The 24,379-nt window shown below is 34.2% G+C and overlaps 1 protein-coding gene across 1 annotated transcript; it reads left to right on the top strand.

Annotated features, from left to right (window-relative positions):
- The first annotated feature begins 22,031 nt into the window (after nucleotides 1–22,031).
- LOC134237417 (uncharacterized) lies at nucleotides 22,032–23,413 on the top strand. The gene has a single exon (XM_062719520.1). It carries the CDS (start codon nucleotides 22,698–22,700, stop codon nucleotides 23,403–23,405), a length of 708 nt encoding a protein of 235 aa, XP_062575504.1. The 5' UTR covers nucleotides 22,032–22,697; the 3' UTR covers nucleotides 23,406–23,413.
- Nucleotides 23,414–24,379: the final 966 nt, after the last annotated feature.

Here is a 24,379-nt window from a genome sequence, read left to right as displayed (position 1 = left end):
AGTACGTTAGTTTCTGAGTGTTAAGAAGTAGATTTTAAAAAGATTTTACACATATTCTTTGCAAATTTTAGACTTCTAATGTAACACTATCAGTACATTAGGGGTACATAATCTTCAAAAACATCTCTACACTTAACGATAAAGCTTTCACATTAGTATTGTTTTTAGCCCAATGGTTCTGCTAAAGAGGATTTAAAATTGACCCAAACCTTACTAACTGCTTTGAAATTATGTTGACAGGGACAGAGACACACTTGACACTCCATCCCCCCTTCCTGGGGTATGCTTTGCACAAAATTTAATTAAAATTGACTAAGCTGGATAGAAGTTGAAAATATGAAAAATTACAGTCAAACAGATTATGAATAACTTTCAGCACATCAGGCATGAAGTAGTGATCCTTAAATAAAATACACCTACAAGATGAAGCTGTTTTATTCCTTTGAAGTGATATCTAGTATTGTTTCTTTTCCTGTATGCCACCTCTATCAGAACAAAATGTTATACATGTATTAACATAACCTATGACCATATAGTACCCCAGTATTTACTTTACAATTAATTAAGTTCTGGAACCAACCCTCAGATGGCCTTAAAACAAATGATTCTAAACTGGCAAAGGTAAAGGGCATCTGAAGAATTTAAAATAAAATGATAGTACAAACAAGCAAACAGTGTGCATGAAAATGTTGGCAAACACTAGAAAAAAATACTAAGGTACTTTCTCAAACTTAACATGAATACTAAAGAGGTTTTATGTAGCTGTATTGCACATACCAAAAGCTTTCCTGCAGTTAAAGGTTGGTTGCCTAGTAGTTATGTAGTATGTACAAGTTTTTCCCTCTATCTCTTCTAAATTTAAGAAGCGAAAATGTCTCTAAAAATCTTATGGTTGGCATGAAGTATTCCTGTTCATTTTACTGATTACTTACAATTGTCTTATTTCTGAGGGTCATCTTCTGATGGGTGTGTTCTCTGCAATGTTCACAATTGAAGTTCCTGTTTGACCTGTTACATATTGAAAATCCTCAATGAACATGATTATGGTTTTAATTTCCATTGTAATTATTGATTACTTTTATTTAAAAAAATCTAAACCAATTTACTGTAACATAATACTTAGGAAAATATTTATGTAATATCAATGGAAAAAAGGAATCATTATCTCCAGTTATCCTATCACAAGTAAGCATTAATCATATAAATTCACATACGTAAACCCATTAGCTTTTTGTGCTATTAAATCATAGTCATCGCTGTGCAATAAAGGAAATCAAGTACTAATCCACAGCTTTGTGGCAATAAAGTTCCTATCCCCGAGTAAAAAGTGACAAGCCCAAATATAGAGGCAAAAATTAAAAAGTAACATTGAAAAAAAGTTCATCGTGAAAAAAGTCAGGGGCCCGTTTCATCAAAAGTCGTAAAGTTAAGCCTTAACTTAGGCGTACTTCCGGGGATTACGCCAAAATTTAGTCGGGCGTAATTTGCGTTTCACCAAGTGGCGTAAGTCTAGTCGTAAAAGATACGCTTAGTCACAGGACTAAGTCCTTGACAACGTTGCATTGCGCAGGCGCAAAAACATAAACATTGCCCAAAGCGTACAAACATGTATAAATTGTAGCACGTCAAAGTACAGAATAACACACGTTATAGATAAATTAATACTTGCACTAATTGAAACATGCATGGGTTTATAGTGTTATGTAAGAGACATGCATCTTTTAAGAAACCAATTTTAGTTTTTTACAATATTTCAATAATAAAAGTCTAATAAATTGAAAGGATGAAAAGGACAGTACATGTACTTGTATGTCGGAATTAAGCAAAACTATTCATTTTGGAAATTTAATTACAGCCATACCCCCTCTTCCCAAAATTGATACAGGTTAATAACTTCGCCTTTGATAATAAATTTCATGATTCGATAAATACTGATTCTACTGACAAATACTAATAATTAAGTTTGAGACATAATAAGATTTTTAAAAATTTTAATAAGAAATGTATATGCAAGCAAAAATAATGAAAACAAAATGCAAACGGTTTACATATGAACACATTTTGAGTCAAGAAATAAATTTTACACGTTTACTACTATGGTACATGTAAGATAATCCTGTCTATATTTATTAATTTTTTGTCAATTCAATTGATTCATAATTGTTCAGTTATAGAAAAAAATTCTTTACTATCTGCAGATTAAATGTGATGTACCGTTTCAAAAGTACGCAGAGATAGAGAGAGACAGAGAGAGATAGAGAGATAGAGAGAGCGAGAGAGAGAGCGAGAGGTTTGGAAAAATGACTACAAAGATATTCTTACAAAAATTCTCTGCTTGTGTGGACTCTGTCTTTAAAATTTAGTTACAGCTACTCTTTATTTTGTTTTCGTTAAAATGTAAGTAATACAGGAAATCAAAAACATGTATATTTTCATCTTATATGTGCTTTATATGCGCTCACATGATCTTATACTATGTAAGATTTGCTCTTTTAAACAAAATTATGAACATTAAAGATGTCTTCTGCATCAATGTTTGTCTGAGGAAAAAAAATTAGGAATAATTCATTCTTGAACTTAACTGTGTAATTATCACCATCTTACATCGATATTATAAAAGCAATAATTTATTACCACTTTCAAAAATTTCTTAGGGGACGACCATTTGATTCTGAGGGGGGGGGGGATTTTGAAAATAAATAATCTGTCCCTGAAAATGTTGAAAATAAATAATCTGTCCTCCATTACAGAGAAAATAAATAATCTGACCTTGACTTCTGATAATTAAATATTGTAAAAATACCTTTTTTATTTACGTGCAATTTAATCTCAAAAGTATTCAATTCAAATTTTTTTTGGCTCGCTTCCCTCGCCATTTTAGAACCAAATAGTATTTAAAATCAGATTACCAGACTGGATACTTAAGTCAGTTTATCAAAATGACAATGTGCACTCTATTAGTAGGTGTGATGAATACCTTTATATACAAACCAATTCTTATACACCACAAAAGATAAATTTTCTTGTCGAATAATTATACTCTCTAGATAAATTTATACAAAATATACACTGGCGGATTTAAGGGGGGACGTACATGTGTACGACCCCAGGCCCTCCCTTCAAATTTCAAAGTATGATACGAATAATAATAATAATGCCATACTTTGGGACAATACCAATATTTTTGTGCCTAGTTTTACTCTTACAATACACAAAAACCCAAGAGCTTCAGGGGGCTTCGCCCCCTAGGCCCTTTTCATTCAAAGTATGATATGACTTAATAATGTCATACTTTGGTACACATTTAACCAATTCCTACAAAAGTTTTACTCTTATACATGTATACTTGTGTTGAAAAACCCAAGAGCTCCAGGTGGCTTTGCTCCCTGAACTTACTTCATTCAAAGTACAGTATGACCAGTATTAATTATGTCATACTTTGGTTCATACTAACCAATATCACTATAATAGTGCCTTGTTTTACTCTTAAAATACACGAAACCCCAAGAGCTTCGGGGGAATACTCCCTTGGCCTCCACCAGGGCTTCGCCCAGGACCCACTGGGGCCCTTACGGCGGCCCCAGACCTCTTGCCTAAACAAAGTTATACCTGTCCCCTCCCCAAATCCTGTATCCGAATATGGTATATAAATGATTAGTCTTTAGAAGAAAATAAATAATCTGTCCTTGATAATCTTGAAAATAAATAATCTGTCCTCGACAGGCATGAAAATAAATAATCCGTCTCAAAAAAATTTGCCAGGCCCCCCCCCCTCAGGATCAAATGGTCGTCCCCTTATTGTCTATGAGACCCCAATCCCCTCCCTGGGTTGGGGTCTATGATTTGCCGGGAACATCACTTGTCCCAGATGCCTAGGAAAATAATTACTTTCGTCCTTAACTAAGTAATCTGTACATTCAATGTTAATTAATCTGCAAATTCGGGAGATTCTGAACCCTCTCTCCGACCCCCTCTGGATCCACGCATGTGGACGAGAAGTTAATAAGAAATGGACTCTTCAAACATGACAAAAACTATTTGGTTTTAAGATGGGTTATTTTTTGAATTTTTTTCTTAAATGTAGAAAATTACATGAAAGATGATAACTATGCTTTTGAAACCGATTTTTTTTTTTTTTTTTTTTTTTTTTTAATTTTTGTTTTTCAGAAAATATGCTGTTGGAAAATATTTTTCAAAATAGACAATTTTAATGGGTCTCTTTTTAGTAAATGAAAAAGAAACTAGAGGTACCGTAAGCAATGAGTTCAATAAAAGATATCCCCCCGCCTTCCGTATAAATATAATGGCAGTGTCCATGTTTTGCTGTGGGAAACCCAAAATATGTATCGGATCAAAAAGTACAATAAGGCACAATGGCAATATATAATAAAGACTCTGTGAAAAGTACAATAAGGCACAATGGCAATATATAATAAAGATTCTGTGGAAATTTCACCAAATTTCAATCAGTGATATGAAAGGAGTTGCGGATAGAGATGGGTACCCCCAAAGCGTAACAGATGGACGGACGGACATCCCGATTACTAAATAGTATATACATGTACATATACATGTACCGTCCCGCTTTTCAAGCGGGGTGTAGAAATACAGTTATATATGTAAATTGATTTACAATACCTTAGACATACAATACCACAATCAAATGTGTATGAATGCATTGTCAAAACGTAAATGAATGCATTGTCAAAACGTAAGAAATCTCTAATAAAACAATCTTTTCTTCTCAGCAGAAATTTATCAAAATATTATTTGAATACGTTATTACTCAAATCAACTACATGTACGTCCCCAAATAGTTGTAACAACACCCCCCCTCCCCTCCCCCTCTTCATAATATGTATAATTAAATAATGCATTGTTTGTATTTTAAATTCTTCTTAGAACCTTACTTTTTCTTTAGAACTCGCTAAAATTAATAGAAAGGCCTTATTTTAACTTTACGCCCTAACTTACGCCTACCCATGAGTAGACGTAAAATTTTGGCCTAAATTTAGTCAGGCGTAACGATACGCTCTTTAATGAAATGCAAATATTCGTGCTAGTCCCGACTTTACGCCGGCGTAGCGCTACGACTGGGCGACCTTTGATGAAACGGACCCCAGGGTATTAACTACAGATGATTCTTTTTAAAATTAAAGTTTAATTTAATTTTCGCTGGTAAAATTTAATCATATATAAATTAATGATTTAAAAAAAATGAAAAAAAGATTTTAAATATTCCTTTTCTGGTCATTCACTAGTTCGTCTAATTAAAACGAAGCAAAAATCATTTTGTTTTCATCTTGAATCATTTAAAGCCATATATGGCGTATGTACAATGAAAATTATTAGACTAAAATTATAAGAACTTATTATTTGTATCATTACTTTATATAAACATGATAAAGATAGAAATTTTCCGTAAATTACAAAATCTAAGTCAATTGCGTTATAAAGATATCAAAATTTAATTTGGATTCTCGGAATTTTCTCCGACTTGGAAGAAAATACAAAAGATTTGAATAACACATTACAGAAAAGATAAAAGCGTATTATTAGATAAAACGAGGTGTTCTCCGTGCTCCGAATTGTATGAAAAGCTTCAATTTAAATGTATTAACTATATTTCTTTACTTAATTTTGTATTTTTCAATAATATATTTTTTGATCAGTTAGGCCATATATGGCTTTTATAAAACGCTACATAATTGCATGACACTTATCATTAAGCTGATTGATTAAATGTATATAATTTAATAATGAGATACCTGTGAGGAATATATGTACAAGAAATATTGCTATATTAAACGAAGGAAAGGGGGGAATTCAAATTAGGAAATAAAAGATCGTTTTTAAGTAAATCAGTCTTGTAGTACTGCAAAATGGATGCAGTTGTGGAGATTTATGGATAATATGAGCATGCTGTCTGGAATATTTCCATATTAGGGAATTTAATAGCAAAAAAGAGTGAAAATACCGGTGGTGCTTTTCATGCATTGCATGTGTATTTTAAAATTCTTAATAGCCAAAGGGGATTCCTCAGTGCAGAAAACCACTAGCCCCTTCCTCAAAAATGGAAGCCCCGGGTGTAGCGCGATGCTAATTACACACCCATCATGTGAAATAGTTATAGTAGCCCTATATCAATTTCAATATTGTTTTAAATTAATTAAAACAAATGACAAAAGGAATAATTAAAAAAAAATCAAAATAAAGCAGACACTCAGTCAAAATCAAAGACAGAAAGAAGCACTGTTTTGACTGAAAGTTTTTCAGTAATACAATGAATCTCTTAAGTTACATATCAGATGAGATAAACTTACATACAATTATTTAGTTGTTGTCAATTATCCCATTTATCATCATCTCAGCGCACTTTGCGATAGTAATACTGTCGACATGAACCGATAATTTACAGCTGATTTATGAACACACGATTGTTAAAATTTTCATTTCCCTTTCCAATATACATTGTCAGAACATACTTAGTTGGTTATGATATAAAATTAAACTAGAGGTACTGTGAGCAATGAGCTCACTAAATGATACCCCCCGCCTCCCATATGAATATAATGGCAGTGTCCATGTTTTGCTCTGGAAAATCAAAAATATTTGTCAGATCAAAAAGTAAAATAGGAGGTGCACAATGGCAATATGTAATTAAGAATCTGTAAAAGTTTCATTAAATTTCCTTCAGTGGTATGAGAGGAGTTGCGGATAAGAGATGGGTACCCCAAAGCGTAACAGACGGACGGACAGACGGACGGACGGACGGACGGACATACTGATCATTATAGGGCGCCCGCTGAGCGGGGCCCTAATTACTGCTGACAAATTGATCCCAGTGAAAGATGAAATGTAATTAACAGTGTATCTTGCATCAGTTTCAATGATCTGTTTCACAGTGTCAATTTTATTTTTGGTGATGGCAGATGCAGGTCTTCCACTACGAGGGCCATCTGCAAGCGTCTGCCGACCGTCTTGAAATCGACGTACCCATCTGAGAGCAGTTGAATAGGAAAGTGCAGAAGGTCCATAAACTTTGTTCAAATCAGCTTTAATTTCTGTTGGGTTATAACCAAGAAGCGCCCTTGTTTAATAGTATGCCCTTTGCTCTAAATGATTAGGAACTTTACTTGCCATTGTTTCGTGCTATAGTGTCGCAGACGTCGTTTACGTCACATGTCAAGATCTTGGGTTCGCGCTATTTAGAAAATTTAATTTTTTCATTTTTTGTAGAAAATTGATTAAATTTTGATTTTTTTTCAATCAATTTTCCTGAAAAACTTTGTTAAACAGTTTTTATTACTTAATTCCAGTATTCATTAATTTCCAAATGTCCCTCGTATTTAAAAAAATCATATGGACATGATGAAGTTGTCATATTCTCTTTTTTTCATTTTAAAATTCGAAATATAAAATCAATATAAAGCATGCTTGATATTCGAAAAATCCTCCCATATCCCAATTTCTGATTTGTTTCTCTGTGATAACTCTTAGCAAGTTAGCAGAGTTGATTTCTTGATAAAATACCGGAATGTGAATTAGGCAGGTCGATAGTAGCTAAGGAGGACTAAAATCTCACGCGCTTCTGTCTCTGATGCTAAGGATGCCAAATATGCATGCAAATCTCGTGCGGTTGCCTTTGTGTTTGACGTCATTGGGCGAGGACTACTGAAATTGGCATAGGAGTCGATCAAAGTCTAAATCTACAATTTTATTTCACAATGAAATGGAAAAATAAGGAATCACTGTCTTAGTTAGTATAGTATGCAAGGGACATCAACGATACTGGGAAACATGAGATAATTTATGCGTAACGGGCTTCGCCCGTTTTGCTCTGGAAAACCCAAAATATCTGTGTGATCAAAAAGTAAAATAGGAGGTGCACAATATGACACTATATAAAAAAGATTCTGTGAAAGTTTCATTTAATTTCATTCAGTGGTATGAGAGGACTCAGAGGAGTTGCGGATAAGATATATTATGTACCCCAAAGCGTAACAGACGGACGGACGGACATACCGATTTCTATATACCCTGCCGCTTTTCAACCGGGGTTATAACGATATTGTTGAGTACTAAAGGCATTAATTGTGCCATTGATAAACTGTCAATTCAGTATTTAATACGGTTCGCAAGAATCGAAAATCAAACCGAAAATGTCACCTCCAGGTGGAGGCAGCGAATTCCAAGCTTTCGTAATGGCTCCGGTTCTGAAGTTTTCCTGGCAAGTAAAATATCAAAATCGTGAAAAGGCCTAGGAAATGTAAGACATTTCGGACTAGACTCTCCAGAGACAGAGAACTCGGGTTTTGATGGTCGCCATGCTAATTTTTGGAAATGATATGCTTATACACCCATTCTATTGCCAAGATTTGGTCATTTCTAATAAATGGGCAGTTTTTAGCTCTACTGGTCAGAGACCAGGAGAGATTATGCAATAGTAATGCGTCCATATGTCTGTAAACAATTTTTCAAAATGCTTCTCCCCTTACAGTTTTGGTCTGATTTCAATAGAACTTAGCAAACAAGTAGACTACACTAAGATACATAATTCTGTAAATCGGTTATTGATTTCGATGAACCGTGTTGCTGTGGCTACTAAAACAGAAATTTCTGTGAAATACATTCAAAATGCTATTCCTCCTAAAGTTTTGGTCTGATTCAAATAGATATTGGCACATTTAAGTAGACTAAACAAAGATAAATAATTCTTTTTATTGGACTGTGATTTCGTTGAACGGTGTTGCCGTTGTCACTAAAAATAGACATTTCTGTGAATACTTTAAAAATGGTACTCTTAATAGTTTTAGTCTGATTATAAAAATATGTGGCATGCAAATAGACTACACTGAGATACATAATTGTATTTTTTTGCTTTTATTGATTTTGATGAATGATGTTGCCATGAAAACTAAAATTGAAAATTCCGTAATTTTTTTTTTAAAAAAAGATACTCCTGTAGTTATAGTCTTATTGCAATCTTGCCACAAAAAGAGACTAAGGTCAAGAAAATGATTTCTGACTACATTTCATAACGTTATGTTCTTTGAGACGTTGCCGTTTCCCGCGAAAATTGGCTAAATTTTCGGGATAATTTTAAACCTCTGCAAAATTACGTCACATTAACATTAATGACGTAAAAATCATGGTGCTTTATTAAGATGTAATCTAAAATTGTTCAAAAATTGTTAAAAGCTAACAAATCTATAAATTACCTTATAACTACGAAGGCCCCAAGATCACAAAGACTCGCGACAGGAGTACCGCAGAAAAACTGCGTTAGAAAATAAATCAGACATGTAAATAAGTGCTTGTCCCCTCGATTGTTAAAATTATGATTTTTAATACTTTAAGTAAACAAAAAAAAACCAATTAAACTCAGAAAGAAGAAGAAAAAATTTCAACAGAAATAATTACTCCCGTATCCACATTACAAAAACTATTGATAATGTATTATTTATTTGATTATTTAGTAAAACAAGAGGCCCATGGGCCTTATAGGTCACCTGAGCATCATGCAACAACTTTCAAATGATTGAATTTGGTTCATGTTTTAAGCTAGATGTTATGGCATTCAAAATTCTGAAAGAGGCACCATTGCTAATCATAATTATGCACTTAGCAATTGTTTAGTTTGTTTACTTAATATGGATAAGCAGGGTATGGGAACAAAAAATGCATATCAACTAATCAGTAATATTCAGCAATAATCAGAAGTACCCCTACCACACATGAACCCCTGAATCTAGGTCCACAAATTGCACAATTTTTGAAAAGGCACACTTGCTTATCAAAAATGTTTGATTAATACCAAGGAGCAGATTTCAAACAATTCATATTCAGTATATAAGTAGAGCCCCCCCCCCCTTCCCCATTTTGGTATCTCAGACCCAGGGGCCTTGAAATTCACAATTCTGGAAGAAGAGCCCATCCCAACATAACTATGTTAATAGTTCATTCTGCTTATTACCCAGGAGTAGAGAAAATGATTTTCATAGATGTAATGTATTTTCACCATATCCTAACACCATAACCCCTGACCCTGGGGCCATAAAATTCACAATTTTAAGTAGAAGCATTCTTGCTCATCATAACTATGTCCTTAATTAGATTATTTAATACTCAGAAGCAGAGAAGAAGATTTTCAAAGATTTAATGCATTTTCACTATATAATCAATTGAGCCCCACCCTAACACCAGAACCGCTGACCCTGGGGCCATGAATTTCACAATTTTGGTAGAGGCACTCTTGCTCATCATAATTATGTACTTAGTAAGTTTATCAAATACTCAGGAACAGAGAAGAAGATTTTCAAAGATTTAATGCATTTTCTCTATATAATCAATAGCGCCCCACCCTAACACCAGAACCGCTGACCCTGGGGCCATGAAAGTTCTGTCTTTTGGTTTAGTCACTCTTGCTCATCATAACTATGTACTTAGTTAGTTTATTTAATACCTCGTAGCAGAGAAGAAGATTTTCAAAGATTTAATGCATTTTCACTATATAATCAAAAGAGCCCCGCCCTAACACCAGAACCCCTGACCCTGGGGCCATGAAATTCACAATTTTGGTAGAGGTACTCTTGCGCATCATAACAATGTATTTAGTTAGTCTATGTAATACCCAGGAGCAGAGAAGAAGATTTTCAAAGAATTAATGCCTTTTCACTATATAATCAATAGAGCCCCGCCTTAACACCAGAACCCCTGACCCTGGGGCCATGAATTTCACAATTTTGGTAGAGGACTCAATGCTGGTTACAATCATACCAACAGTTTGACTGCTTGATGTCTGGGAGTAAAGAAGAAGATTTTTAAAGATTGCACTAATTTTAGTGGTTTTGGCCCCACCCCCTAGGCCCCAGGGGGGCAGGGACTATGAAATTCATAGTTTTTGTTCCCCTTCACCCATAGATGCTATTTGCTAAAATTGGTTGACATTGGTTCAGCGGTTTCACAGAAGAAGCTGAAAATGTTCAAATGTTAACGCCCAACGAAGGACAACGGACAAAAACAGATAGCAATAGGTCACCTGAGTTTACTCAGGTGACCTAAAAATTAATTATAATTTACAAAGCATGAAACACCTCTTAAAAATAGGTTCATAATTGTCATGGCTTATCGCCCGGGAAGTTCACAATACGACAGAAAGATAAATTGGATAAGAAAAGAGAAGGAAAAAAATCGGGAACAAACAAGAAGGCAAAGAGACGCCGACTGGTGCAAAAAATCAGTTCAAATGTATTCTACAAAAGCACAGAGATACGGTAGGGTGTACACTATTCACCATCGGTAGACCTAATAGTAACAGATACTATTCAATACAGACAATCTCCATTTAGATGGAACCACCAACACAAACTTGCATAGATTTGGAATCCGCTAAGAATGCGGAAGTGGTAGTTTTTGATTTGGAAACCACGGGATTTTGGAAAACTGTACACATGAATTGTACAACCGTATATTTATTTTAAAATAAATTCTCTAAGATGACAGGTTAGTTAGGCCCTATAAAATTAAATTTCAATATTCTAATCCCTGCTTTCCCCTCTAAAAGCCTTGTTTTTGATTTGTGTGTGTGAGAGAGGGCGTGTGTGTCAAAAAGTATATTATTTCATTCAGTATTAAAAAGAGATCTCAAACCTCTGTCAATTTTTAGAGTTGCTTCCCGCTCTAAATACATTCAAAGCACAAGAGCATGTGGGAAATGCAAAACGGCGAGAAAAAAAGGGGGTTGTCAATGTTTAGGGGAAACGACGACAAATTAAAGTAACTGTTACATTCAACAATAAATTAAATTTAAAATGATTTCAAGATACGTTTTTGTTTTTAATAGGAAAACTTAAAACAGAATACTTTTTAATCAGATATATATTAAAATGTTAAATCAGGTTTTTTTTTTTTTGTAATTACGGGTGTCTTTAAAGTTCACAGAAAATTTCTATGGCGAACATAATTTCTTTTATATTCCATTGAAATTCAAACAATTATCATGTTGTAAATTTTGAATTTACTAGGGGGAGGTAAATGCAAAATTTACAACATGATAATTTATCATGTTGTAAATTTTGCATTTACCTCCCCCTAGTAAATTCAAAATTTACAACATGATACAATGTCAAATATTTGTATGAAAATGAAACTTTCATATTTCACAATAAAACAAGATGTGTTTGTGAAACTCTATGCGCCCAGCAGCAACAAAATTCGACAAATAGGTTATTTTTTACTTATAGGTAACAGCCAAGGTCACAAGGTTATTGACCTTGGTGTCATATGAAAGAACTTGCTTCGTGGAGTATGCATATCAAATATGAAGTATCTACATGTATATGTATCTCTTATGGTTCAAAAGTTATGGAGAAGGTACGAAAATGCTATTTTTAGCATACAGGTCACAGTCATTGACCTCTGAGACATTTGAAAGAACTTGATTAATGTAGTTTGCACACTAAATATGCAGTCTCTATCTCCTATGGTTCAAAAGTTATGACGAAGGTACGAAAAAGCTATTTTTAGCATATAGGTAATCAAGGTCATTGAGAAAGAACTTAATAAGTAGAGTATACATACATGTACCAAACGAAGTCTCTATCTTTCATGGTTCAAAAGGCATATCGAAGGTTAAAGGTTGCAGACAAGACAAAGATATTTTTAGCATATAGGTCACAGTCAAGGTCACAAGGCCATTCTTCTAGGTGTCACTTGAAAGAGTTTTACTAGCGAACTATGCATATCTATCTTTCATGGTTCAAAAGGTATGGCGAAAGTTAAAAGTTGCCGACAGACAGGACAAAATCAATTATACGCCCCGGATCGATGCGCATAAAATAGCCACTTAAGGGAGACGACTGGGGTTTTATTGGGCGAAAACTACAATAGCGAAACTATTCATTTTTATACCATATATAACTTGCATTAACTTTAGTGTATGTGAAAAGTTTGGGGAAAATCTACCGACCAGGTTTTTTAAAGGGACCGTCTCAAAATACGGGTACATTTACTATAGGATTATAAGGGAAAGTGCCAAATTTTCGCACTTTAAAGCAAATTATGCAAATACTACAATAGACTTTTTGCTCAAACTATAATATATGATGAGTAATACTATATTGTACATTATAAGTAAGAATCAAAAAATTCTACCTCCTTGTTTCCAGAGGGGGCATCTCAAAATGCCAAAAAAAATACGAATTTCCTTGTTTTTATAGAGTACTATAAAATATGACGCAAAGGATTTATACAAAAAAATTATAAATATGACGGAGAGAGTATCAAATTCCTATGTTTTAAATTTCAAGAGAATATATTTATTACTTTCTTTTTATAACTTTAATTTTTTTATTACCCCATCTTTAAGAGCTTATCTAACGTCAAAAACACACTACTACGACGCCAATTTACCTGTCAGTTTAAAAATCATTTTAAAAATCAGTTATTTGAAATTTTAATAAAATTTTGCGACCGTTACTTTCCTAATTTGTTTTATTACTTAAGTGAAAAAGAAGTTGCTTTAAAATAGTAAATACGCTTCATATTACCGGAGTCGGCCCCCTTAATTCTTTTTAGCAATTTAGAATGAGAATATAAAGTCTGAATTTATCTGGCCATTTTGGCCCCGCCCTAGCCCCGGGGGTCATGATTTGAACAAACTTGAATCTACACTACCTGAGGATGTTTCTCCATAAGTTTCATCTTTCCTGGCACAGTGGTTCTTGAGAAGAAGATTTTTAAAATATGCCACCAAATTTTCATTTATTTCCAATTGTCTCCCCTTGAATGAGGGCGTGGCCCTTCATTTGAACAAATTTGAATCCCCTTTACCCAAGGATACTTTGTGGCAAGTTTGGTTGAAATTGGCCCAGCGGTTCTTGAGAAGAAGTCGAAAATGTGAAAAGTTTACAGACAGACAGACGGACGCCGGAAAAATGTGATCAGAAAAGCTCACTTGAGCTTTCAGCTCAGGGGAGCTAAAAAAATTAGGAAAACCAGTCATGAATATGTTTTTTTCATATTCGACAAAGGAAATGTATCCAGATTGCCTACAGCCTCTCAGAAAACGGTAATTAGTATGTTCACGGCCTCTTCTTTAAATCAATATCAAATTTAATATAGGTAACCGGGTTACTTTTCATATGATTTCAAATTGAATGTCATAAAAATACCCTATTTTCTACATAATTCTGCTAAAGCCGTAAAGTACGGGAAAAAGAAAGTTGAAATTGATTATGACGTCATAATAGATCTAGCACCAAAAAATCAGTCTAAAGTTATTTACTAGATCTTGACCCTAAGTTGATCGTAACTCGTAAATTGACTTGCGAGCACGTAAACACCCAAATATAGCGTCTTTTCTTCGGAACAACTTTACTTTACAGGCCCCAAGAAAAAAAGCACAAAAGTGTATTGTCGAATTCAGTAAATATAAGATCGCATGAGGTTTTTAGCTCTACTGGTCAGAGACGAGAAAAAGCTTATGCTATATAGTAATGTGTCCGTCTGTCTGTCTGTCTGAAAACAATTTTTTCAAAATGCTACTCCTCGTACAGTTTTGGTCTGATTTCAAGTTGCCGTGGTTACTAAAAATAGAAAATTTTGTGAAATATTTTCATAATGCTACTCCTCCTACAGTTTTGGTCTGATTTCAATATAACGTGACACACAAGTACACTACACTAAGATACATAATTCTGCTATTTCGATGAATGAGGAGGAGTAGCATTTTGAAACAATTTCACAGAAATTTCTATTTTTAGTGACAAAGGCAACACCGTTCAACAAAACCGATATACAGAATTATGTATTTTAGTGTAGTCTACTTGTTGCCAACTTATATTGAAATCAGACTAAAACTGTAGGAGACGTAGCATTTTGAAAGAATTTCACAGAAATTTCTATTTTTAGTAAGAACAAAAACGCCGTTCTTCAAAATCAAAAACCGATACAGAGAAATATGTACCTTAGTGTCAGTATACTTGTGTGCCAAGTTATATTGAAATCAGACCGAAACTGTAGGAGGAGTAGCATTTTGAAACAATTTAATAGAAATTTTTATTTTTAGTAACAAAGGCAACACCGTTTATCAAAATCAAAAACCGATATACAAAATTATGTATCTTAGTGTAATCTATTTGTGTGCCAACTTATATTGAAATCAGATTAAGAATGTCATAGAAATTTCTATTTTTAGTAACAACAGCAACACCGTTCATCAAAATCAAAAACCGTTAAATAGAATTATGTACCTTTGTGTAGCCTACTTGTGTGCCAAGTTATATTGAAATCAGTCTAAAACTGTAAGAGACGTAGCATTTTGAAAGAATGTCAAGGTAATTTCTATTTTTAGTAACAACGGCAACACCGATCAACGAAATCAATAACCGATACACAGAATTATGTATCTTGGTGTAGTCTACTTGTGTGCCAAATTATATTGAAATCAGACCAAATCTGTGGGAGGAGTGGCATTTTGAAAGAATTTCACAAAAAATTTCTATTTTTAGTAACCACGGCAACACCCGAAATCAAAAACCGATACACTTAGTGTAGTGTACTTGTGTGCCAAGTTATATTGAAAACAGACCAAATTGTTTACAGACAGACAGAACGGACGCCGGACATGTACAAGTTTGGCTTTCCAGAAAGCCTGAAATGTCATCTCTTTGGCTTCATTAATGTCACAGAATAAACAGTAAAGTGTAATATTTTCTCAACTATTACAGATTTTTCTATTCTTCTGGGGAAGGGGAGTGGCAGCTTACCTGAACAATTTTAGATTAGGACAAAGGACAGTGATCAAAATCTTATGCTGTGGATGAGAAGGGAATATTTTGATTTTTTTTTTCGAAAAACAAATTCATTTTGTTTAGTACATGACTATTATGACGTCATAATAGATCTAGCACCAAAAAATCAGTCTAAAGTTATTTACTAGATCTTGACCCTAAGTTGATCGTAACTCGTAAATTGACTTGCGAGCACGTAAACACCCAAATATAGCGTCTTTTCTTCGGAACAACTTTACTTTACAGGCCCCAAGAAAAAAAGCACAAAAGTGTATTGTCGAATTCAGTAAATATAAGATCGCATGAGGTTTTTAGCTCTACTGGTCAGAGACGAGAAAAAGCTTATGCTATATAGTAATGTGTCCGTCTGTCTGTCTGAAAACAATTTTTTCAAAATGCTACTCCTCGTACAGTTTTGGTCTGATTTCAAGTTGCCGTGGTTACTAAAAATAGAAAATTTTGTGAAATATTTTCATAATGCTACTCCTCCTACAGTTTTGGTCTGATTTCAATATAACGTGACACACAAGTACACTACACTAAGATACATAATTCTGCTATTTCGATGAATGAGGAGGAGTAGCATTTTGAAACAATTTCACAGAAATTTCTATTTTTAGTGACAAAGGCAACACCGTTCAACAAAACCGATATACAGAATTATGTATTTTAGTGTAGTCTACTTGTGTGCCAACTTATATTGAAATCAGACTAAACTGTAGGAGACGTAGCATTTTGAAAGAATTTCACAGAAATTTCTATTTTTAGTAAGAACAAAAACGCCGTTCTTCAAAATCAAAAACCGATACAGAGAAATATGTACCTTAGTGTCAGTATACTTGTGTGCCAAGTTATATTGAAATCAGACCGAAACTGTAGGAGGAGTAGCATTTTGAAACAATTTAATAGAAATTTTTATTTTTAGTAACAAAGGCAACACCGTTTATCAAAATCAAAAACCGATATACAAAATTATGTATCTTAGTGTAATCTATTTGTGTGCCAACTTATATTGAAATCAGATTAAGAATGTCATAGAAATTTCTATTTTTAGTAACAACAGCAACACCGTTCATCAAAATCAAAAACCGTTAAATAGAATTATGTACCTTTGTGTAGCCTACTTGTGTGCCAAGTTATATTGAAATCAGTCTAAAACTGTAAGAGACGTAGCATTTTGAAAGAATGTCAAGGTAATTTCTATTTTTAGTAACAACGGCAACACCGATCAACGAAATCAATAACCGATACACAGAATTATGTATCTTGGTGTAGTCTACTTGTGTGCCAAATTATATTGAAATCAGACCAAATCTGTGGGAGGAGTGGCATTTTGAAAGAATTTCACAAAAAATTTCTATTTTTAGTAACCACGGCAACACCCGAAATCAAAAACCGATACACTTAGTGTAGTGTACTTGTGTGCCAAGTTATATTGAAAACAGACCAAATTGTTTACAGACAGACAGAACGGACGCCGGACATGTACAAGTTTGGCTTTCCAGAAAGCCTGAAATGTCATCTCTTTGGCTTCATTAATGTCACAGAATAAACAGTAAAGTGTAATATTTTCTCAACTATTACAGATTTTTCTATTCTTCTGGGGAAGGGGAGTGGCAGCTTACCTGAACAATTTTAGATTAGGACAAAGGACAGTGATCAAAATCTTATGCTGTGGATATTATGACGTCATAATAGGGAATTATTTACTGATTTTTTGATCGTAACTCGTAAATTGACTTGCGAGCACGTAAACACCCAAATATAGCGTCTTTTCTTCGGAACAACTTTACTTTACAGAAAAACAAAAAGTGTATTGTCATTTTATAAGTTGAGGTTTTTAGTACATGACTATTTTTTCATGACGTAAGAACAAAAACGTTTTGATACAGAGAAATATGTACCTTAGAGTATTTGTGTGCCAAGTTATATTGAAATCAGACCGAAACTGGTTACAATTTAATAGAAATTTTTATTTTTAGAACAATTTTCAAAATCAAAAACCGATATACAAAATTATGAAATATTTGTCATTATATGAAATCAGATATAACAAAATAGAAATCATCTAGCACCAAAAAATCTAAAGTTATTGGTCTGATTTCTTTTTACGAGTTATTTACTAGAAATTTCTTTTTTAGACCAACACCGTTCAAGTTGATCGTAACTCGTAAATTGACTTGCGAGCACGTAAACACCCAAATATAGCGTCTTGTGTGCCAAGTTATATTGAAATCAGGAACAACTTTTGAAACTTTACAGGCCCCGTTTATCAGAAAAAAAGCAAAATTATGTATCAAAAGTGTGCCATTGTCGAATTCAGTAAATATAAGATCGCATGAGGTTTTTAGCTCTTGTGTGCTGGTCAGAGACGAGAAAAAGCTTATGCTATATAGTAATGTGTCCGTGTGCTTATATTGAAATCTGTCTGAAAACAATTTTTTTTTAGTAACAAAATGCTACTCCTCAGTACAGTTTTGGTTTCTGATTTCATTAATGTTAAACAGTAAAGTGTAATATTTTCCGATTTTTCTATTCTTCTGGTTACTAAAAATAGGAAAATTTATGCTGTGGAAATATTTTGATTTTTTTTTTTCATTCATTTTGTTTATGCTACTCCTCACCAAAAAATCAGTCTAAAGTTATTTACTAGATCTTGACCCTAAGTTGATCGTAACTCGTATTGACTCAATATATACGTGACACACAAGTACACTAAATATAAGATCGCACTTTTTAGATACATAATTAGTAATGTGTCCGTCTGTCTGTCTGAAAACAATTTTTTCAAAATGCTATTTCGATGAATGAGGAGGAGTAGCATTTTGACACACAATTTCACAGAAATTTCTATTTTTAGTGACAAAGGCAACACCGTTCAACAAAACCGATATACAGAATTATGTATTTTAGTGTAGTCTACTTGTTGCCAACTTATATTGAAATCAGACTAAAACTGTAGGAGACGTAGCATTTTGAAAGAATTTCACAGAAATTTCTATTTTTAGTAAGAACAAAAACGCCGTTCTTCAAAATCAAAAACCGATACAGAGAAATATGTACCTTAGTGTCAGTATACTTGTGTGCCAAGTTATATTGAAATCAGACCGAAACTGTAGGAGGAGTAGCATTTTGAAACAATTTAATAGAAATTTTTATTTTTAGTAACAAAGGCAACACCGTTTATCAAAATCAAAAACCGATATACAAAATTATGTATCTTAGTGTAATCTATTTGTGTGCCAACTTATATTGAAATCAGATTAAGAATGTCATAGAAATTTCTATTTTTAGTAACAACAGCAACACCGTTCATCAAAATCAAAAACCGTTAAATAGAATTATGTACCTTTGTGTAGCCTACTTGTGTGCCAAGTTATATTGAAATCAGTCTAAAACTGTAAGAGACGTAGCATTTTGAAAGAATGTCAAGGTAATTTCTATTTTTAGTAACAACGGCAACACCGATCAACGAAATCAATAACCGATACACAGAATTATGTATCTTGGTGTAGTCTACTTGTGTGCCAAATTATATTGAAATCAGACCAAATCTGTGGGAGGAGTGGCATTTTGAAAGAATTTCACAAAAAATTTCTATTTTTAGTAACCACGGCAACACCCGAAATCAAAAACCGATACACTTAGTGTAGTGTACTTGTGTGCCAAGTTATATTGAAAACAGACCAAATTGTTTACAGACAGACAGAACGGACGCCGGACATGTACAAGTTTGGCTTTCCAGAAAGCCTGAAATGTCATCTCTTTGGCTTCATTAATGTCACAGAATAAACAGTAAAGTGTAATATTTTCTCAACTATTACAGATTTTTCTATTCTTCTGGGGAAGGGGAGTGGCAGCTTACCTGAACAATTTTAGATTAGGACAAAGGACAGTGATCAAAATCTTATGCTTTAGATTAGGACAAAGGACAGTGATCAAAATCTTATGCTGTGGATGAGAAGGGAATATTTTGATTTTTTTTTTTCGAAAAACAAATTCATTTTGTTTAGTACATGACTATACTCGAACAAAAAGTGTGGATAAGGGAGGGGCTGGCATTGAACAATTACAGCAATAAAAAGTTAAAAGAGCTGGTACACAGATTTGTAGATCTGATTTTCTAAAATTGTTTAAATAATATCACAATTTATATGTTGCTATAGCATTTTACACTGCATGAAATATACTAAAATAATGTTTCAAAGTCTCTTTTATCTGTAAATTATCAAAACTACAAACTTTCAGACAAGTTTCATTGACATATATCCTAGCACTTTCACAAAGTAAGCTAAATCCATGATAGAGATAACTCTTTATGACAAAAGTGCCCATTATCCCTTTATAAATTTGTCAAATGGAAGATTTTTTGTGCAATTTTGCCCAGTAACGCAGTATTTGTAAAATCTGTACACCTGTATAAAAAAAATCACAAGAATTACTCGGGTAAAATCTTAGCCTTCCTTTTGACGTTACATATTGCATGTATTTCGCAGCTCCTTACTCTATGTACTCTGACAGTGGACAGAAGCGCTAACTTAATCAACTCCAAACCTTCCCAAAGATTTCATGTTAACTAAATTCCCATTCCTTAAAGTGATATGGTCGTCAAACCCCTTTGGTTTTAAAGGGGGAGATGAACTAAACTTACATCAAAAAGTTAACTATTCAAAATCGACTTTTAACAGCACTGGTGGATTTAGAGGGTGCCCAGACTCACAGTTTTTTTGTCCAAAATATACATAATATTTAATTAAATCATTTTTTGTGTGGCTTTGGGCCCCTACCCAACGTTCACATGCTTTTAAGCATAAGTAAGTAATAACATTTAAATGCTATCAGCTAAAATCAAGCATTTACAAATTATCAGAGAAAAGTTCTCATTTGCCAACCCTGAACTTACGGCTGTCTTCGGAATATACAATATTGTGCCATTAGTGGCCGTGCAGTGCGTATATTTTTTTGTGTTTTAGTAAACTTTATCTGCATACTAAACATATAACCTATTGTGTATTATAATTTGGTCTTCATTTCAATAATATTGGAGGAGTGAATTAAAGATGTTTTTGACATTTATGCAATTAAAACTGCATAAAGAAAATGATTGCAAGTTCTTTAATCATGATAAATCGATCCTTAAAAAGAATAGATAATACATGCAAGAAAATACTCATAATAATTAATAATTTGTGATCTTTCATTCAATGTCTGTAGTTTTTTTTATAGACATTAATGTATCCGCTTATAACATGTATAAGTTGTGCTTTTAATTTCTCAATGCATTTGATTCTATAATCAGACTTGTATTACCTTTTTTTAAAAAAATGACGGTGCCGCGTTATATAATGACTAATGTACCAAAATAGTGAAGTTTTCACCATCAATTCCTATTAGTCAGTAATGCGATTACTTATGTGAATGTTTTTATTTGATGTTGTTTTTCTGTGAATTCTTGGATCCACGCCTCGGCTGCAGAGGATCTTTACACACGCGCTGACCTAGTTAGAAGATTCTATCGAGTTCTGGTCATCATTTAGGTAATAGCCAAGAAGACTTTACATATAAGAACATACAGTGTATATTTTGAAAAACCCCATTATTCAGGCGATTGTGTGTGTTGGTCTCTGTATGATTTCTTTGCAGCTTGTTTTCTTTATCAATAATAAGGCAGATAGCTCGTTGTTTACATCTCTATATTTAGAAAATCGCATCATCGCGTCAAACTGAGCAGTCGGTGATTTTCGGGTGGCCTCGAACTTTTGGAATGTAGCGTAGTGGAGTCAGCCGAGGATTGCAGACTGAAAAATAGCTGCTTACACTGGGACTTCACATCAGGAAATCAAACTTAATGTGTCATCTCTCGTGAGAGATCACAATAAGCATCGTACTGCTTTTCTAAATTTTCCTTGGCTTTCAAATAGGCCTAAACCGAAAGTAGATATCACACTTCTAAGCTAGTTCTTCTAAAAGAAAACCAGTTTACAGGCTACTTGGAACTCCTTGTGTAGATTCTCACTTGAGATATTGTAAAACATCGAGGATTCCCGAAGAATTAATGGAGGCTTACACTAGGACTTCACTTCCGGCATACAATCTTAATGTGTCATCTCCCGAGGGAGATGACAATAATGTGGAATGCAAGTAGTGTACACTGAGATACATGATCATTATTCTGTTAATTGCTGCTGTGAAGTTTCAAGTCCCAACTGCCACTTTTCTTTTCTTAACCAGTAGGGTAAAAACCGGTATTTTCGGACGGCCGGTAATTCCGGACAGGGCTCGTAAAAGCAGTCCTTACCTTCAACAAATTATACACACTTACTTTCTCTTTCTTACTTTCAATTAATTCGAAATAAAGATGTACGACTTAATAAATTTTATCCGGATGTGTTGTTATTATATAAAACCTGCAAGAAACAAAACTTGTTTTCCCGGATTGTCACAAGAGTTGTCGACCGCGAAATTTTCAAGGACTTCATTCCAAAGTTTTGATTTAGGTAAGTTATAATTTTTTTTTGAATTGATACACGGATTTTTAAATGTTTTAATTATCAAATGTGATTTTAACGCTAATAAATACACCTTTAAGTGTAAAATCATGCCGATTTTTAAACAATATCGAAATTAACGGACCATTTTTTTTCAAAGTCATTTAATTTCGGACAGTTTGAAGAAATGTAAAAAAATGAAAAATGAACTTTATATACCCATATTCTAAAAAAATAAGTTGATAAATAGTTTTTTAAAAAAATATTATCGATTTACAATCATCTTTTTCGATATAAAATTATTAAGTTACACGTATATGCATGCTATTTTTAACACATTGCCGGTCAATATTTATTTCAAAAACCAATAAGGCTATTAATTATTTTAATTCTATAAAAAAGTTTTTCTTTCAGCATGGCCAGAAAAAAGGCGAAAGCAAGGGGGCCTTACCAAAAAAATGATCCATCAATCATGGAACAGGCTGTAAATGCTGTTCAGTCTGGGACTCTGTCTCTCAGGAAAGCAGCAGAGAAGTTTCAAGTTCAAAAATCAACATTGTATGATAGAGTTACAAAACGAGTGTCCATTGACGCGAAGCCTGGGAGAAAGCCGGTGCTTTCAAATGAAATCGAGAAAAGAATTATCAAAAATGTTACTGAAAGTGCCGAAAAGGGCTTTGGTATTTCAAGGAAGCAACTTCTCCATAGAGCGGGAGTTTTGTGTAAAAGAAATAAAATAACTGGGTTCAAAAATTTCACCCCTACAAAACACTGGTGGGAAGGGCTAAAAAAGCGACACCCCGAAGTTGCATTAAGAAAGCCAGAAAAGCTTGGCACAGTGCGGGCAAGGATGTTAAACAGTTGTGTCGTCGAGAAGTATTTTGCAGACCTGTCTAAAATTGTGCAAAATCTAAATTTGCAAGGTTCACCAGAAAAAATCTGGAACTGTGACGAAACAGGAAAACAACTGGAACATACCCCTGTTCATGTCATTGCCAGACGCGGCAGCAAATCTGTTGTTGGCCGCACTGGCAATGACCGGTCAAACATCACCATTACGGCCTGCGTAAATGCCCGGGGGGATTCTATGCCCCCCTATGTTGATCGTTTAAGGAAAGAATAAAAAATAATTATTTGGTTTTAAAACTGCCGAGTCTCCAAAAGATTCATTTTGGACACACAACGAAAAGGCCTGGATGAATGAGGAGTTGGGGGAACAGTGGTTTCGGGATGTTTTTTTGCCTCACTGTGGCCCCGAAAGACCCCAACTTCTCATTCTGGATGGCCACGGTTCACATGAAACACTAGGTTTGTTAGAACTAGCAGCGGAGGAAAACATCCACATTTTAGCCCTACCTCCACACACAACTCATTTTTTACAGCCCCTTGATAGAACTGTATTTGGGCCATTTAATAAAGCCTACAATAGGGTTTGCTCCGAGTTCTTGTCTGAAAATCCATGCAATTTGATTAATAAATGGACTTTTCCAAAGATGTTTTGCCAAGCATGGGAAATGGCATTGACAAAGGAAAATATCCAGAGTGGTTTTAGGGCCTGTGGGATTTACCCACTTAATCCCCAGGCAGTCCCTAATTCAGCCTACTTACCTAGCTCAGCGTATGAAACAAGCTTGCATATTGAGGAAATACCAGCAGCTCTAGGTAGACCACCGTCTCCAAATATCGACACTGAAAATGTTTCTCCAAATATCGACAATGAAAATGTTCCAACTCCCCCTATGCCTACACCACCACAAACAGAGTCAACACCCCCTCATGATGCAACATCGACTCCCCCTCATATTGATAAAATAGCTCTAGATCTGCCCGCAACAAACATCATTTCGCTTGAACAGCTTCCGTTTCAAACTACGCCCCAGCCAACAAATGTGCCTTCACAGAGTTACGAATTGGACGACCCAAGTCATTTATTACAACTCATCAACAGCGGAGAAATACAGGTGGTTGCCACAGCCGACAACGAGGGTGTTGCGACATTACCTGTTGACACAGTTTGGAATGAGGATATAGACGCTATATTTTCTCCATCCGAAAATACGCCCCGCACCTCTGGAGAAACAAAAAAGAAAAGTCGTG

The sequence above is a fragment of the Saccostrea cucullata genome, unplaced genomic scaffold, assembly GCF_032062105.1.
Source record: "Saccostrea cucullata isolate Sc308-1 unplaced genomic scaffold, CSIRO_AGI_Scuc_v1 ctg3187, whole genome shotgun sequence".
In the NCBI taxonomy this organism is placed as follows: domain Eukaryota; kingdom Metazoa; phylum Mollusca; class Bivalvia; order Ostreida; family Ostreidae; genus Saccostrea; species Saccostrea cuccullata.
Note: the sequence above shows the minus strand (reverse complement) of the source record. Positions and strands in the feature narration are given on the sequence as shown.

Bases quoted from the DNA above. Each gene is read 5' to 3' on its own strand.
- LOC134237417 (XM_062719520.1), top strand. From the start codon at position 22,698: ATGGCCAGAAAAAAGGCGAAAGCAAGGGGGCCTTACCAAAAAAATGAT.